Source organism: Bison bison, unplaced genomic scaffold, assembly GCF_000754665.1.
Source record: "Bison bison bison isolate TAMUID 2011002044 unplaced genomic scaffold, Bison_UMD1.0 scf7180017864371, whole genome shotgun sequence".
Lineage (NCBI taxonomy): Eukaryota > Metazoa > Chordata > Mammalia > Artiodactyla > Bovidae > Bison > Bison bison.
Window position 1 is genome coordinate 9311248 of NW_011494943.1, and position 18048 is coordinate 9329295.

At 49.8% G+C, this 18048-nt stretch overlaps 1 protein-coding gene across 1 annotated transcript in view; it reads left to right on the forward strand.

The window, feature by feature from the left end:
• TNRC6C (trinucleotide repeat containing 6C) overlaps window positions 1-18048 on the forward strand; it is a 42000-nt gene that overhangs the window by 16871 nt on the left and 7081 nt on the right. Inside the window, exons 7-16 of the mRNA XM_010856514.1 lie at window positions 664-806; window positions 2245-2394; window positions 4678-4824; window positions 6896-7015; window positions 9703-9786; window positions 9984-10215; window positions 10538-10705; window positions 12327-12518; window positions 12937-13080; window positions 16377-16493. Of these exons, the coding sequence (XP_010854816.1) occupies window positions 664-806; window positions 2245-2394; window positions 4678-4824; window positions 6896-7015; window positions 9703-9786; window positions 9984-10215; window positions 10538-10705; window positions 12327-12518; window positions 12937-13080; window positions 16377-16493 (1497 nt within the window). The remainder of the gene's footprint in view (window positions 1-663; window positions 807-2244; window positions 2395-4677; window positions 4825-6895; window positions 7016-9702; window positions 9787-9983; window positions 10216-10537; window positions 10706-12326; window positions 12519-12936; window positions 13081-16376; window positions 16494-18048) is intronic.

Consider the following 18048-nt stretch of genomic DNA (forward strand, 5'->3'; position numbering starts at 1 on the left):
TGTGTGTGTGTGTGTGTGTGTGTGAGATCTGGGGTTCAGACTCTTCCCCGCCCTGTATGTGTCCACAGATGACCCAAAAGCACTGCGAGTTTTGATGTGGGGGCTACAAGTGTATTCTAGCAAGTAGGTGAATTCAGCAGCTCAGAATTCACAAATAATGAGGGTCAGACTTTATAATCGCATGCAAATGCCAGATGTGTGGTGTCAGCTGCCAGGACAGAGGGCCCGGGCATGATCTGTAGGGAGTTAGTCCTGCCTCCCCAGAGCTTCAAGGCAGCTGAACAGACACCAGTCCCTGAATCGAAGGAGCACAGGACAGACCTGTCTGGTTTGTGTTGTCGTGTCCCCAACGTCTGGACAGGTCCTTGCAGCGGAAGGGACTCAGCAGGTGGAAGTTGATGGGTATGAGGCGGGACAGCTGGGAAAAGGCCCTCTTTGGGAAGGAAGGGCCTAGCCCCCTTGGGGCAGGTGTGGCTGATAGGGAGCAGGGCTGATAGGGAGCAGGGGCCAGACCACAGCCTTCCGCGCTTGGCCCTGTCCTCTGGGGGTGAAGGTCTTGACTCCTTCCCTGAGATGTCGGCTGGCACCTGTCTGTGCTCAGCACTCGCAGCCAACCCCCTGGGCATCTCGTTCCAAACGCTGCCTCTATCTGCTATGCCCCAGGCGCTCTGCTGGAAAAGAAGGTGGACGTGGACAAGCGTGGACTGGGAGTGACCGACTACAACGGGATGGTCACCAAGCCCCTTGGCTGCCGCCCACCGATCTCCAAAGAGTCTTCCGTGGACCGCCCCACCTTCCTTGACAAGGTATGCGTTTAGGTGGCTTTTTGTTTGTTTTTAACAAGACATGTTTTTCATTTTTACTGTGTTGGATTAGAAAGTTACTGGACTGTAATATTTAAGTGACCTTTACCCATTTTTCTAGTATCTGTGAATGTTTGACTCAAAAGAGGTAGTGTTATAAGTATTTCATATGATGTGATGAATAAAAATACTGAAATTGAAAACTGATTTTCATGCCAGTGGGTAAACTTGGGCGCTTGAATTTGTCCTGTAGACGAGAGTCATCAGATTTCTATTTTATGGTCTTACGTGCACAGTTCTTCCCATTGGAAATGAAGTGTTACATGTTTAATCTCAGAAGAAGGGTCTAGAAGTGGTTGGGCGTGGGCCTTGCTCGGATGAGCCACTTCAGAAAACCCACAGGTGTGGGAAAGTCACCTTAGGTGTTTCAGCAGCTGGAGTCGCCATTTCACTCCCCTCAATAGTGGCCTGCTTGCTGCAGCTTCTCCAGACTGGTGTGACCTCAGAGGGGGTCACACCAGTGACAGCTTCACAGTTTCCCGTTCAGCTCGATCAAAATGTCTGGCCTTGAGAAAAATAATAGAAGCAAGGAAAGACAGCTCTAAAGCAGACAGACACAAAAAGCAGGCTCGCGGGAGAAGAGGCGAGAGCTGGTCTTTGTTCTCAGATACACAGTGTCTTCAACCAGAGCTCTACGCAATGGAGTCCTCACTGTGCCCGGCACCACTGTGTCCGAGGACATCGGAATTTCAGACAACAATGAATCATTTGTGACCATACTTAGTCTGCAATATTATCAGGCGTTTATCTGAAATTCCAGTTTAACTCAGCATCCTGAATTTTTATTTGCCAAGTGTGGGACCCTGTCTTATTTCTGTATCTTTAAAATCTGAAATAATACTCTAGGCTTGTTGTGAAGTTAGATGAGGTAAATTTACAAAGGACCTGATGCCTCAGTAAATGTAAAAAAAAATAATAAGGTTTTTGTCTGTTTTATAATTTACCTTATTATTAGGTTAAGTCATATGAAATCAAAAACAGATGAATATCAGCAGATCTCAACCTAGTGTATACCTAGAGCCTTGTTAGTAAGTTCTCAGAGGAGCCTGTTTGTTTGAAAACGGTGGTTAAAGTGTTTTCCAACTAAGACTTACGCTGTCTCTCTCCTGACTCCTCCCCATAGGCAGGGCTGGTAGTGATGAGACTATGTAAGCTGACATGTGTGTTTGTAAAATAATTGTTAAAATGAAAACAGCGTCTTAATCCTGTTTCTCTTTTTTCTTTTCCCCTCTTCCTTTTGCCCATTTCTCCACCTCTTGTCTACACGTTTTTGATCTTTTACTCCTTTATGTTCATCCACACTCCTGTCTGCGTCCTGGGAACTTGTGCTTTGTGTGTGGACGGGCCCTGCCCACAGCTCACGCTTTCTTTCCCCAATCAGGATGGCGGCCTCGTGGAAGAGCCCACGACTTCACCATTTTTGCCTTCACCAAGCCTGAAGCCCCCCCTTTCCAACAGTGCACTCCCCAGCCAGGCCCTGGGCGGGATTGCCTCAGGGCTGGGCATGCAAAACTTGAATTCTGCTAGACAGGTAAGGCTGCTGGCAGAGGCTCACCGGGGTCTCCTTTATGTGCCTTTAAATCAGTGTGTTTGAGACATGAACTTTATTTTTAATTAATACCTGATGTGAAAATACCACTGAACCTGTAAAGGGAACTGAACTATGACAAGGATTTCCTTTCAAGTGAAGTACTGCTGTCAAGAAATGAATCCAATTCTAGAAATTTAACCATGTTACCGGAAATGCTTCAAAATTATTTCTACATGTAACTGAAATGTGTTTGCATTCAACACCCTTGGTGCTAATGTACTGCTCATGAAGTGACGCGGGCTACAGGCAGTCTTTAGCTGCTGGATCTATTCACAGGTCGAGGCGGTGCTGTTCTGTCTCTCCTGACCATGGACACCTTAAATGCATTATTAATCTGCAGGAAAACACCATACTCTCCCTTCTTCCCCAGAAATAGAGATGACAGCTCCTGCAGGTTCTCAGTGGTTTTCAGAGTGATTCTGGCCTCGTTCCCTGCCTTTGACAGTCGTGGAGAAGGTGCAAGTCTGTCAGACGTCCGTGAGGCAGGACCTGGGGTTTTGAACGATGGCCGCCTCATGTCACTTCTCTCCCCTGGGATGAAATGACATGAAAGCAAGCACATGTCCTTCCTGTCCCTGGAACTGTCCTTGGTTTCCTCCTGGCTGAGGCTCACACGCACACAGCTCTGAGCCTTCTCTTCCAGCGATGCTGTGAGGTTGGGGGTGGCCAAGGCCAGTTTTCAGCAGCACCCCAGTCCACGGAGTCCCCACCGCTGTCTCATGTTGTCCATGGGGCTCATCAGGCGGCAGTGGAGGTTTCAGCTGCCGTCGGGGACTCAGAGGCCAGGCCAACGGCCCCGAGGGTCAGATAACTCAACCAGGAAACAGAAAGAAACACTCAATATAGTTCCTGTATTTAACACAAACTTACCAGCCTGAATTTGTCCATATATTCAGGTTCAGGTCTTGTTGAGCTCAGTTATATTTCCTTTTAGAAAACGTTTTCTCTCTGGTTAGTGATCCCTGCCCGTTACCCCAGCACAGATGGTGCCCACCCCCGCATGTGTGCCAGTCCCCTGCGGAGCTCAGTGTTACTTTAGTGCCCTTGAACATGATGGGCTTGTCGTGGGCTACCTAAAACCAGCTCTGTGTGGCTTCTGTGATCTACAGATGTGGGTAAGCTTTGCAGGCGGATTTTCTGTCATCTGTACCCAATTTGAACAGCATTTCTTTTTTTTCCAACTTTTTATCTTATGTTGGAGTATAGCTGATTAACAGTGTTGTGGTAGTTTCGGGTGGACAACAAAGGGACTCGGCCATGCGTATATGTGTGTCCGTCTCCTCCCAGCTCCCCTCCCGTCCAGGCTGCCACGTAAGGTTGCGCAGAGTCCCCGTGCTGCACAGTTGGTCCTTGCTGGTTCCCCACTTTACTTACGGCAGTGTGTACACACCCGCCCCAGACTCCCTAAACATGCTTCCCCCAGTCCTCCTTCTCGGCAACCATAAGTGAACAGTACTTTTTTATTCTTTGGATCATGGGGCTTTTGGTGGAAAAGAAACCTCACTTATACTGAAAATCATTATCTTAATCTGTATTTTCTCTCTCTCTTTTTTTCTTTTAGTGTGTATGTCTTGTGTTGTTATTTTTTTATTTATTTTTTAATTGGAAGATAATTGCTTTATAATGTTGTATTGCTTTCTGCCATATGTCAGCATGAATCAGCCCCCTTGAGCTATATGTATGCTCCCTCCCCCTTGAGCCACCCACCCCATCTCACCCTGGGGTTGTCACAGAGCACCAGGCTGAGCTCCCTGTGTCGTATAGCAACTTCTCACTAGCCATCTGTTTTACACATGGTAATGTATATATTTCTATGCTACTGTCTCAATTCATCCCAGCTTTTCCTGCTCCCACTGTGTCCATAAGTCTGAACAGCACTTTTTTTTTTAAGTCCCATCAGTTTAATAATAATAATAACAAAAATGGAAGATGGAGGGGGCAGGAAAGAGACCTCTGGGACAGGGGCATAGGGAGCCCTGCTCATGGCGCCAGGCCTGGCCACTGGGCCCTTGGTATTGCTGTTGCTATGAGCTCAGGGGGCAGCAGTTGTTCTGTGGGGGCCGCCCTTCACCTGGGTCGGAGGACCCTTCTGGGACATGCTGTAGACAGCCCTCGTTAAGCCTTCCCTCTGGTGCGAGTTGTGCGTGGCAGGAATCCGGTGCAGTTTTGCCCCCGCCTGCTCCTGCAGTGACAATGTAACCACCCCTCCCTCTCCATCCGCAGACACCGAGTGGCAATCTGGGCATGTTTGGCAGCAGCGGAGCAGCGCCCGCCAGGACCATGCAGCAGCCGCCGCAGCCGCCCGTGCCGCCCCTGAGCTCCTCCCAGCCCAGTCTCCGTGCTCAAGTGCCTCAGTTTCTATCCCCTCAGGTCAGACTGGCGCCCGCGTCACAGGGAGAGTGGGCCAGCCCTCGCGCGTGAACCCGTCCACCCGACCCTCCTGTCCTGGGAGGCATGCCCAGACCCCTCCCCAAGGACCGGGCCCCCTCCTGTCAGAGCGCTTGGGCCAGTGGCACACACTAGTGACGGGATGTCTGTCCTGGTCGCAAGAAGATTATTCAGATGAACCCGCTGAATTGCCCTAGACTGGTGGGGGAGCAAAGAGGCTCATGAAATTGCTTAGGATGTAAAAGAACCTTCTTAGAATCAGTGAAGGGCTGAATAACGCTTCGGTGACAAACTAAATGGGACAACATATAACAGTGCCTATGTTACAGACTGTCAGTTACGTTTATTTAAAAAAAGAAAGCAAACAGAATTCAGAAAAAGGATGTTGTTGTTTTGTGTAACTATAAAGCATTGTGTCAACTTTTTTCATGATAATATCGTTTACTTTTAGAACATTCCATTATTTTAGACTTTGGGCTGAGGTTTTCATTATAATGTTACAGTCCTCATTACCCCTTGTAAGAATGCTCAATAATAAACTAAAATGGTAAATCATAGAATTTTATCCTTGGGTTGGGAAGATTCCCTGGAAAAGAGAGTGGCAGCCCACTCCAGTATTAGAGTCTGGGAAATCCCACGGACAGAGGGAGCTTGGCAGGCTACAGTCCATGAGGTCGCAGAGTCGGACACGACTGAGCAAATAAACCACCACCACACTTATTACTCTGTAATTGTTTAACCTGAAATGTATGCACGGAGTTGAGATGGCTGAAGTCTGGGTAAAAGAATAGTTAAATTTTGTAAACAGAATACACTCTTAAGATACAGTCTTTAGCCACTACAACAAAGAGGCCCTGAAATACAGACCCTCAGACAAGACAGACAGGTACTTCTTGCCCAGGCAGCAGTGCAGAAAGCAGCAGCTCTGCCTGAGCCACGTCCCAGGAGGAAGAAGGACGAGAGACAGACCCCTTCCACTAACGTCCCACCACCTGGACTTGGTGACTCGGCCACCCCAGCGAGAGGGGCCTGGAGGCAGGGAGCAGCCTTCCCCACTCTCTGCAAACCAGCGTGTCCTGAAGATCACTCATCTGTGCGCCTTCATTTCAAGTGAAGGCTCTTAATGTGTTTTCTCTAAATTGACTTGCCTGCTTAGATAAATTTATTCTTGAAACTTTACATGTCCATCATAAATAGAAAAATCAACGTTTTCCTGATACCCGTTAGATGACTATAAAAGTAAAAGACGCCCTTCCGTGTACTACCTAAGATCACCTTGTGTAAACGTGTGATAAACGTACAAAGCACGCAGTGGGGAGCACCGAGCTGGCCAGGGCCAGGCCCCCGACGGCACGGAGCAGTGAGCTCCAGGTGAGCAGGGAGGAAAGCTGAGTCACGGTCAGGGCTGGCAAGTCACGTGAGTGCCTGTGCCACACGGAGCCTGGGCATTTGGGCCCCCCAGGAGGAATGTCTGGTCCCACAAGCAGGGAGAGGCCACTGCCTGAGCCGGTAAACTTGCGGAGGTGTCATTGCGCGCCCTGTAACGAGGACCCTCTGGTCAGGTGGTGGTGCTGCCGCCTACCGAGCTCCTATGGGGATCGGTCCCAGCTGCCTGTCCGAGACGCAGAAGCCTGCCTCGAACTTCCTCCCAGGAAGGCATAGTGAAGTGAACATGCCTTCACTGTCTCCAGGCCTTGAATGATGCCCGCTCATCTTCACTTCAGCAGAAAACAGAATCAGTAACCGACAGGAGTAACACAGCACCTTAGAGCATTCATTCGTAACTAAAATATTTGGAGGAAGATATCTCTTTATTGCCTTCTGTCACTCCCTCCTTCCCCTCCTCCCTTCCTTTCTTCCTTCTACATTCTCTGCTAAAACGTGCTAACTACTAATGCTGGAATGTCTGTAAATATTTTAATGGCTTTTGAAGTTCACTCATGAGACAAATACGACTGTCATTTAATCAGTCAGTTTTGAACCTTGAAAAACTACACAGACAAGTAAATGTTTGAATAGAGTTCATGTCTAATGGTGCATTTTGTGTTAACAGGTTCAAGCACAGCTTTTGCAGTTTGCAGCAAAAAACATTGGTCTCAACCCTGCACTATTAACCTCGCCAATTAATCCTCAGCATATGACGATGTTGAACCAGCTCTATCAGCTGCAGCTGGTGAGTCAGGGCAGATCTGCTCGGGTTGTAGGACGTGGGAAGGGCATTCTCCACGTGTTCACGGGCATGAACCAGGAACGCGCACACCAGCTGATAAGTGTAGTTACTTTTATGCTCTTCTTCACATCAGGGAATGTCGCTGAGACTTTCAGGAAGTTGGTAAACTATTAAAAGCATTAGCGGACTTCCCTGGTGGTCCAGTGGCTAAGATTCCAAGCTCCCAATGCAGGGGGCGTAGGTTCAATCCCTGGTCAGGGAGCTAGACCCCACATGCCACAACTAAGAATTCAAATGCTGAAACTTTAAAAAAAAAAAGTCACACGTGTTGCAACAATGATTGAGGATCCTGTGTGTCGCAACTAAGACCCACGCAGCCAAATAAATAGGGTAATATTTTAATAAATAAAGATTTAGGAAGTTCTTCACTCCAGGGCATTTCCACTAGGCTTTGTGAATTCTCTGGCCCCTTCGTGATCTCCGTCTCCCCGTCTGACAGTTAGGCACGTCTGTCAGCACTCAGCCAGCCTTTCTTATCCGAACACAGAACCAGCAAATCACTTCCTGGATTTTGTCTAAATTCTTCTGAGGATGATACACATAGATGCCATTCTAGACGCAAAAGACAAGTTACTTCATTACGTACAGTATCTGCCTCAGAGATTAGGACTTAATTCTCTCAGAATCCCTCTTGAGAAAGGCTGATGTAGTCTAATACTTCTTGAGAGTTTTATAGTTTAACATACGTTGAATTTTTAATTTTCAACAGGCTTTGCTTTTACCATGTAACACCATGGCGTTGTATCCCTCGATGCATCCTGAATTTATATTCCCTGATGGACCCAGCGTTCGTTTCTTTCTTTAATATGTTGACACCTGATTTGCTTAGACATCTTGTCCAACAGCTTCATCTCGCAGAAAATTATCAGGAGTCATGAAGGAAGAAAAGAAAAGGCTCAAAGAGACAAAACCATGATGTCAGCCTTTCCTTATAGGGGAACCTTTCCTTACAGGATCAGGCTCTCAGTCCTGACCCTTTAGCATTTGTTAGACACACATCTGACCAGTCTGCGTGTCTGGTCCCCCGTGGTGGCCAGGTAGGGTGTGAGTGTCCTGGACGAGCCGAAATGAAGTACCCAATGCCCTGGGCCTGGGTTCCAGGCCACAACTGGACTTCATTCAGAAAGGGAGCCTTGGGAACTTCCCTGGCGGTCCAGTAAGACTTCACTTTCCAATGCAGAGGGTGCACTTTAGATCCCTAGTTGGGGAGCCAAGATCCCACATGCCTCATGGCCAACATAAAACAGAAGCAATATTGTAACAATCCAATAAAGACTTTAAAAATGGTCCACATCAAAAAAAAGAAAAAGGAGCCTCATGGACTGTGGTGTAAGGCCCCAGGGCCATCAGCGCCAGGAAGGGACCACTGACCTCAGGGGAGGACAGGGAGGAGCCAAGAAGCGTGCATACTGTTCAGCACTCTTCCTACAGAGGAGAACAGCACCCTCCTCCTGGGCGCACTGCAGGACAGCTGGATTCTGACCTCGGCTGAGCTCATTCTCGACAGTACTGACATTCGGGAATCCCTTATTCATAATTTTTATTGACCCCTGTCATGTAAAAGATCCCAAGAAAGTATGGAAGTATGTTTACATTTTGTGTGTTCCATTTTAAAAACAGTGTGTATGGCGTTTTAACTTTTTTTTACCAGAAAAATTGGTGAAATGATGTTTTATGCATCCTAAGGTTAAGCTTTAGAGCCTGTAAGGATTCAGCTAGGCATTTTATTCCTCTGATTTACGGATTAATGAGGCTTCATGATATAATCTCTACTTCTGTTTGGATCCTATTTAAATAAATCCTCTTGCCCCAAACATCCCCCCAAAATCCATGCTGTAAGGAAAAAAATTACCATATTCCGCCAACTTTAGAAACAAAGGATCCAGCCTTCTGCATCATTGTGGGAAGACTCTCTGATGACCGTTCTCACCAGCTTTGTGGCCGGAGTCAGGGTGGTGGAAGTGCCACAAGCCTGGATCTCAGGCTCCCTGTGGACTGAGACCCCACACAGCTCCTGGTTGCCTATGAGCCCTGGAATTATTGTTCTGTGACTGTCTGGGGCAGCCGCTCACCACCGTCCTGCCACACTGTCTGAACCATTCTGGACACCTTGCATATTTATAAGGAAGAAGAAACCTTTTCCCCCCTCATTTCTTTTAGTTTGTATGAATCAAGCAAAGTCTATGCAGTAGAAAGGTTTTGGAGGACTTCCCTGGTGATCCAGTGGATAAGAATCTACCTGCCAATACAGGGCACACGAGTTCGAGTCCCTGGTCGGAGGAGATCCCACGTGCCTCAGGGCACCTAAGCCCATGCGCCACAGTTGCTGATCCCAGGCACCTAGAACCTGTGCTCTGCAACAAGAGAAGCCCCCACAGTGCAAAGCCTGGGCACTGCAGCTAGAGAAAGCTCACACGCAGCAATGAAGACCCAGAACAGCCAAAATAAATAAACACTTAAAAAGGTTTTAGAAAGATGTGTCTCTTTTTGAAAATGCCTCACAATATGCTTAAAACACAGCATGGTAAGGGGACCAACGAATCTGGGCCATTTTTTCTTTAATGTACAGAAGTCAAACCCCTTGTTGGTGGCTGTCTTGCAGTCTGCTGATGTTTCTCTGCCATCCACAGGCATACCAACGTTTACAGATCCAGCAGCAGATGCTACAGGCCCAGCGGAACGTTTCCGGACCCATGAGACAACAGGAGCAGCAAGTAGGGGCCCCCGGACAACAGAGCCGGGTCGCTGCCCGCCCCCTCCCCCGACCTTGTCAGGCTGTCGCTGATGATGGCTCTGCCAGGCAGCCTCCCCTTGAGAAAGGCCCCGGGTCACCTGGGCTGGGGTGGAGGTGGACCCAGGCGCCGCCCCCCAGCCCTGCTGACCGCTCGTCATCCCCCCCGCCAACCCACAGGTTGCGCGCACAATCACTAACCTGCAGCAGCAGATCCAGCAGCACCAGCGCCAGCTGGCCCAGGCCCTGCTTGTGAAGCCGCCGCCCCCGCCGCACCTGTCTCTGCACCCCTCTGCAGGCAAATCGGCCCTGGACAGCTTCCCCCCCCACCCCCAGGCCCCCGGCCTCCCTGAGCTGCAAACCAAAGAGCAGCAGTCTTCTTCACCCAGCACCTTCGCCCCCTACCCTCTCGGTGAGTCGGGGCCTGCGTGCACCCACCGCGTGCCCGTTCCAGCGGAGCCCGAGCCAGGCTGCCTCAGGGGTCCTTCTAAGGGCGGGCTCACTGTCCGCGCAGAGCTCAGGGTCTGCTGGGCCCAGAGGTGTTTTCAGTATAAAATTTCCGAAGATACTTCCAGCGGGAGCTCCAGGCCGAGCTCACCCCCACTGTAGTGGAGTCTGCACTTTGTTAAATATTTGGCCGTGAATTAAGACTTAGATTGCTTCTCTAGGAGAGCGTTAGACAGTAATCATTTGGAGGAAGAGCAGACATGTCCTAACAGTGCTTTTTCTTTTAGCTGGACTGAACCCAAACATGAACGCCAGCAGCATGGACATGACCAGTGGTTTGTCAGTGAAGGACCCATCTCAGTCCCAGTCGCGCCTCCCTCAGTGGACTCACCCCAACCCGATGGATAACTTACCCGGTGCTGCTTCTCCGCTCGACCAGAACCCCAGCAAGCATGGTATGTCCAAGCTGAGGAGCCCCAGGGTCTGGTCAGTTCTGTTCTCCTTGCTCATCATCCTCATCTCGTCACTTGTGCGTGTGTGTGCGCGTGCCGGCACACACGTGCACGTGCTCAGTCATGTCCAGCTCTTTGCAGCCCCATGGACTGTAGGCCACAAGGCTCGTCTGTCCATGGAATTTCCCAGACAAGAGTACTGGAGTGGGTTGCCACTTCCTTCTTCGGGGGATCTTCCAGACCCCGGGATCAAACCCATGTCTCTCGTGTCCCCTACGTTGGCAGGTGGATTCCTTACCACTGTGCCACCTGGGAAGCCCTTTGTTACTTACACTGCATTTCTAGTCTAAGAATTCAGTGCTGAAATCTGAACAGAAAATATTTCAAAAGGCCAAACCAAACAAACATGGAGATACAGAGTATTGGTAACCAGAGGGGAAGGGGTGGGTGGAGCGTGAAATGGGGAAAGGGGGTCAGCTGTGGTGATGGGTGGAAACCAAGAGTTGGTGGTGAGCACCCCATGGCGTGGACACAAGTTGAAATGCAGTGTCGTACTCGTAGACTTAGATAACATTAGAAACCAGTGTTGCCTCAATAATAATAGAGAAAGAAGCCAGGCAGGCTACAGTCCATTGCTTTTAAAGAGTCGGACATGACTTAGCAACTAACCAACAGCAATATATCTTTCATTCACTAGAGTATGTAACACCCTATTTAGTCAATGACCAAATCTCTTGACGCCTCAACTTTCACACCTGAGCTATTAATCGAGAAGTAATTAAAAGTGCCCCAGAGCAGCAAAGAATACAGGTCATGGCTGCACACTTGTAACGTATATCTGTATCTTCAACCAAAAACTTGTCTGAAAGAAAATTTTTTCAATAAAATGATTAAAAGCAATAGGAAAATCTAATGCTTAGAAAAGATAAAAAGCAAAAATGCTAATAACCATGGAATTCCCTGGAGGTCCAGTGGTTAGCACTGGACACTTTCACTGCGTGGGCCCAGGTTCAATCCCTGTTCTGGGAACTAAGATCCCACAAGCCACTCAGCCCAAAAAAAAAAAAGAAAATGCTAATAACCATAGGCGGTGATCTCACTGTTAAGCATTGAATTTAGCTCTTAATTTCCTGGTAGCATAAACAGCAAAGGAAATTTGATAGGGAACATAATTCTCTCTTGATATAAAGCACTCTAAAAAGAAAAAATTCTCCCTAATGATTAGTTCTACAGGAAAATCATCACATGCTATCCGGGCACTCTCCTTGGAGGAGAGCGCTCAGTCGCCCGAGGAGGTAAGGTTAGGCCTCCAAGGCCACACAGAGGCCAGCGGATGAGGGGAGGGACGAGGACGACATCAAGGACAGCAGTTGACCACAGACACTCGCTGGCTGTCCCCAGAGAGCTCCGCCATGGTATGGGTGTGCATTTATCGAGAATTCCAAATGACAAACTGGAAGAATTCTTAAAGAGTGTGTCTTGCAAGGTCGAGTCTGGGCTGGCTGAGATAGTCGCTTCCCCTGGAGAGCGCTGGCCACAGGGAGGCTGGCAGGAGAGGGCGAGGCCCAGCCCCGGGGCCGGGGGCGCCCGCTCACTTGGCTCTTTGTGTCCTGCCCCCATCCAGGTGCTATCCCTGGAGGTCTGAGCATCGGACCACCAGCCAAGTCCTCCATTGATGACTCCTATGGCCGGTACGATTTAATCCAGAGCAGCGAGTCACCAGCCAGCCCTCCTGTAGCTGTTCCCCATAGCTGGTCACGTGCCAAATCCGACAGTGATAAAATCTCAAACGGCTCCAGCATCAACTGGCCCCCAGGTAAGAGCATGCAGTGCTTCCATGCTTCAGCAGGACTCTAGCCAAGCCCGAGGGAGCGATGAGGCCCAAGAGAAGCCAGGACCCAAGCTCAGCATCCTGGGAGCACGAACCCCATGGCTTTGGCTTTTTCATTGGCAATACCTTCACAGATAAATCGTGGGTGTTGTTGGCATCACAGGCTTTTCTGTAGCCCTCAGGGCGGGTGCTGTGTTCCATCCGCTCAAAATGTGTCCGGGCTTTATACTCCCATGTGAACACGTTTTTAGTTTAGTTCTGGTACCTAGTTTGCTCCGAAGGACTGATGCTTTACTGAAGGAAGTCTAAAGTGTGCCTCTGAATTAGCAGACTGTAAACATTTCCGTAAATTATCATGAAGCAACACGAAGGTGCTCTAATACTCATATTTGAAATTTTCCAGAATTCCATCCTGGTGTTCCCTGGAAAGGACTTCAGAACATAGATCCGGAGAATGACCCCGACGTCACTCCTGGAAGTGTCCCCACCGGGCCCACCATCAACACCACCATACAGGATGTCAACCGCTACCTCCTCAAGAGTGGAGGTGAGGGGGTGCCCTGCCCACATCTGTGTGGTGTTCTCTGTGCGGGCATTCTGCTCTGGGCAGCAGGCGGGTGTGGGAAGCGAGGCAGGGGAGCGTCAGACACATGTGATGGGAACTCTCTCCCCATCAGACGCAGCATAAGGAAAACTCGACCAGTGCTTATTGGAAAATGGAGATGGCTTTGGGCTCTGTGTCCCTGCTGGATTTATTAATGCACGGTGCTTATACATCTCTTGTTATAAAATAACAATGTTAGCCATCAAGCTTTTTAAGGAAAAGGTTTCCACTTGAAATCTCTTTGAACTGGAAGTGAATTGGCCATTTACTCATCCATCTCAGGCAATTTTTCCTTTCCTCAAAATGTCTGGTAAAAAGACTGAAGTCATTCCCCAGGTCCTTTTTCCTGGCACAAACTCCTGATGCTATAAAGCTTGGCACACCCTGTTTAGGCTTGAGGATCCAGTTGGCAAAAGTGATGAGCTGAGCTGTGAGGTTACAGAACATAAACGCAGATTCAGTTGCAAAACTGAGGAGGGCAGTAGCTCGCCTTCCCTTGAGGCCTACAGATGCAGACGCTCTGTGAGTGCCAGGGCTAACAGACCTCTCTCCTCAGCGTTCTAGTAGCAGAAAGAACAGCCAGCTTACCCGCAATGCTCAGCACTAGCAAGGCCACTCGGGTATTTCCCGAAACGTTAGTTTAGCTTTCTGGCTAACATATGGCCTATGGGGAGAGGCCTCCTTGTCGGTGGTTCTTTGAAGTGATAGGATTCCACACATGCCTGTGGCTCAGGTCGGAGGGCGGCGTAGACCTCCGTCTTCCCATCTAATGCAGGGCATTCCTGTGGCAAGGCAGCAGTGTCTCAGAGCAGGGCGGTCGCAGGCCTCCCCGTGGCTGGGACGGATGAGTGAGAAAGAGAGGCTCGAGGCTACGGATCTGGAGCCTGTTTGAGGTGGGAGGGTTTGGGGGAGACTCGCCCCTCGGGACGCTGCGTGTGGCTGCAGGGCTGTGCTGAGCGAAGGGGTGATTCGGTGTGTTTGGGCTTGTGGAGGGTGGGTGAGCGTGCCCATCCGGGCAGTAGAAGACCTTAGAAAGAGTCAAGGCTGCTCAGCGCAGAGTGGAGCTTCCTGACCGGTGTCCAGTGTCAGCCCACGGTCCCTGGCACCTGGGGCGCGCAGGCCACCTCCACCTTACACACGAGTGCCGTGAAGCGACACAGGCGTCCTGGAGGGCCGGGGGTCCTGAGGGCAGAGCCGAGTGGGCGAGACCGATGTCAGGGCAGAGGAAAGCTAAGTGTCCCAGGCCCTGGCAGCAATGGGACATCAGCAGGACAGAGCCTCTAGTGCCCTGTGTGACCCAAGGGCGAGTCCCAGGCAGCTCCACCGCAAGACCAGGCCTCACCCAGGAAAGGGCCCCCACCTGCTGGTGTTATCTGAGAGGAGGGAGCAGAGGAGCGGATCTCCATGTAGAACCTGTTTACAGAAAGCACCACGGCCTCCGGGCCAGGAGTAAACGGCCATGGCCAGACCCTGCAGACCGCCCCTCTCCGGGACCCCCTTGTGTTCCCCACACGCGAGGGGCTTCAGGCACCCCGGGGGCTGAGCTTGCTCAGGACCCAGCCACAAAAGACTGTCGTATTCTTGAGTGATTAGCTTAATCTAAAATACAAAGGACAAAAAATTGAAAAAATATGCCCTGGAAGGAAAAAGAGTAAGAAATAACCACTGACCTCTTTGATGTTGGCTTATTTATTTTACATATTTTCTTAATGGAGTTTTCTGTTTTCTTTTATTGAGTACCTTAGGTGTTGGGGTTTTATTTACATTTTTGGCTTTTATTTTCATTGGTGTTAAGCTCTGATTTGGTATTAAAATTTCACTTTAGCCCCATATTTGTTTGGATATTATTTATAGTGCTAACCGTTAGGAGGTGAATATTAGCCAGATGATAAAATGCAGTTGTGCCATTGCCTGAAAAATTGATACTAAAAAGGAAAATTAGCCATCGTTTTATGGGATAGATTCCACTATTGCACTAAAAATGTCAAACTAGAACACTGTTAAAACCCAAGTGCTCTACCATTAACTATAAAAGAAGTACCATGTAGGGTTAAATAGTCTATAATTTGGAATCTCCAGTTGATTGCATTTTGTTCGTAAATAGAAGCAGAGGGTTTAGGAACTAAGGTTAGGTTGTCAGTAGAGCTGACGTCTTTTAAAATCAAAGACCTGCAGATTACAAATACATTCGCGCGTTCCTCAGCTCTGGCACCCTATTCTGAGGAGGTCAGTTACAGCAGGGCTGCCGTGAACAGCCGTGCAGGTTGTAGACTGCACAAGCCTGGGAGGTGCCACACACCTGGCAGTCCCTGTGAAAGATACTCCTGAGGTTGTTCAGCACACCGTCCCAGGTGGGGCCCTGCATCGGGGGCCGCATGTCTTTTGAGATTCTGTTCGTGGTGGTAAACTTGACTACCAGACTGCTCTGTGCCCCTGTCCCCTCCGAGCCAGCTCGCACACACCAGCCAAGTCCCTTCCCACATCTGAAGAGCTCTGGTCCATCCCGTTTTTAGCACACTGTCGCCCTGCGTCATCCTTCTCCTTCCTTTGCTTCCTGCTTGCCTCAGAGAACAGACCTGGTGACGCGGAAACAGCACCGCAGGGGTGCTTGGGGGGCCCACCCGTCAGCCCCCTCCCAGGATAGGAACAGGGTCCTCAACAGCAGGAGGGGCGAGTCTGGAGACCCGGTGGCTCACGTCAATGCGGTTGCCAGTACATGTTTCCCGGATGTTTCTGTGTTCAAGAGAGAAATACGAACCTGGGCAAGGAGTCAGGGAAAGGACCAGTCTCTTTAGGGCAAAATCTGTAACAAAAAGCTTGGAGTTTTATTTCATTTTATTCAGTTTTGTAGGTATTGTTGGAGGAATGAAAAGATGGAGGTCTGCCCTGAGTTTTTATTTTTATCTTACCTGGAAGGGGAAATCCATGGGATCCTTCCAAACCCTGACGTGTTGTTGAAAACACCCTGTGGTCATTCTCTCCTCTCCAGCTTCCTGGTCTCCAACACCCCACACCCCAGGGCCTCTCGCAAGGCCCGGGCGCCCCAAAGCACAGTGCGCCTGTGTCTTCCTGTCCTCACTGTGGTCGCAGCCCCGTCACGTGCTCATTTCCCACCATTTCTGTAAACACAGCCTTGGAGATTGCTTCTCGGGCGCTAGGGCTCTTCCCCCCCGGGGCTGAGTGGCTCGCCCCACTGGCCTGTGCTCGCCTCTCTCAGAGTGCCGCCTTTGGTTCTGCAGGGTCCTCCCCACCGTCATCTCAGAACGCCGCGCTGCCTCCCTCGAGTGCCTGGCCGCTCGCTGCCTCCGGCCACAGTCGCGCTTTCAGCAGCCTTGCGCCCGCTCCTACTGTTGCAGGTACGCACCTGGCCTCTCAACGTGCAGGTCGCCTTTTCTCTCTTTCTCCAAACAAGACTGATGGCCTGGCTTTTCCTGGTGGTCTGTCTGCTCCCCTCCAAGCTGGAAGGCCACATGGAGTGATGGAGAGTGAGCCCAAGCTTTGCCGAGCAGAAATGGGGCCTTGGGCACTGCTCACCCCCTCTCTGGGGAGTGGGGATGTTGACACCTCCTGTCACAAAGATCCTGGGGTTATAGAAGCTCCCCAGCACGAGACGCAATACAGCTACTGCCTAAACGTGTCTGCTTCCCCCTCCCCTCCCACTTCCCCCCAACCATCCTCTTATGACCACAAAACCAGGGGTATATAAAACTCACAGACTTGAAGGCAGCAGCTGCTGGGAACTGCTGTTATCAACTTAACTCCCATCGCTCAGATCCATGCGGTGCCTGGGTTATTCCTCTCACTGTAGGCTTTACAAGTCTTTCCAGTAAGACATTTCTTTTAGGCTTAAAGGAGAATTGAGAATTAATTTGTCATAATAACTCTGAAGGAATTTTTACCTGGAAATGTTAAGACAAGGATATAAAGAGATGTGGACATACATACAGTGTAGATAGGTTTGCAGAAAGATGTGGAATTTAAGTAGAGTGTGTTGTTTATAAGTTTCTTCAACTGTGTTTCTGCATTCCACCAACCTTCTTGTCTAGCTGTTGTTTAAACCAGCGTCAGAATGCTGTAGGAATTCTCTTTATACCAGTGCCTCGGGGAGAAAGTAGTTCCACTGTAATTTAGCAACTTATTTAAAAAAGAGAGCAAGAACTTCTGGATTACTTCTAGTCCTTCTAATGTTTATTCTCTCTCATGTTTACACAGGGGATGTATTAGGCCGTTAAAACTTCCCGGTCATTTGGCCAAAAAGATGAGCAAACAAAACCATCTTCCATTATCTTGGGCCATTTTTTTCTGGCGTTTCAGTTTTCCTGATCAGGGACTCCTGTGCTCAAATGAGCCTTTGTTGTTGTGAAGCTGCAGTCGGCCCCCAGCAGCCAGGGTGGAAGGGGCGCCCCCATGCAGGGCTGGTGCCCGCCTGGCGCTGCGGGGCTGGTGCCCACCTGGCGCTGCAGCGCAGGCCCAGGAGGAGGGCAACAGCAACCTCTCTGCATGCTGCCCTCGCCACACTGGGTTCCTGAGGCAGCTGTGTGGCAGGTCCCTGGGCACAGGAGGGGTCAGGGCTGGTAGTCATCACGGGCTTTGTTTTTTGTTTTTTCCGCAAAGAGACTTACAACAGGCTTTCCCCAGCCAAGGTGCCCAGATGCCAATCCTTGGGGCACCTGGCCCACACCCACTTCTGCAGGTGCAGAGAGCGGGTCTCCAAGCTGTGGAGATAGTGCTGGGAGATGCAAGTTCAGGCGGGTTACATCAAAGGGCGTGTTGCTTTGCTAGGAGACTGACACCTAAAGAAGTAGCACAAAGGTGTATATATACGTGTGTGTGTGTATATATGTGTGTGTGAGGGCCTCGACCTTGATTAATTTGATATGCGATAAGACGTGTCCCAGCAGAATTTGTGAA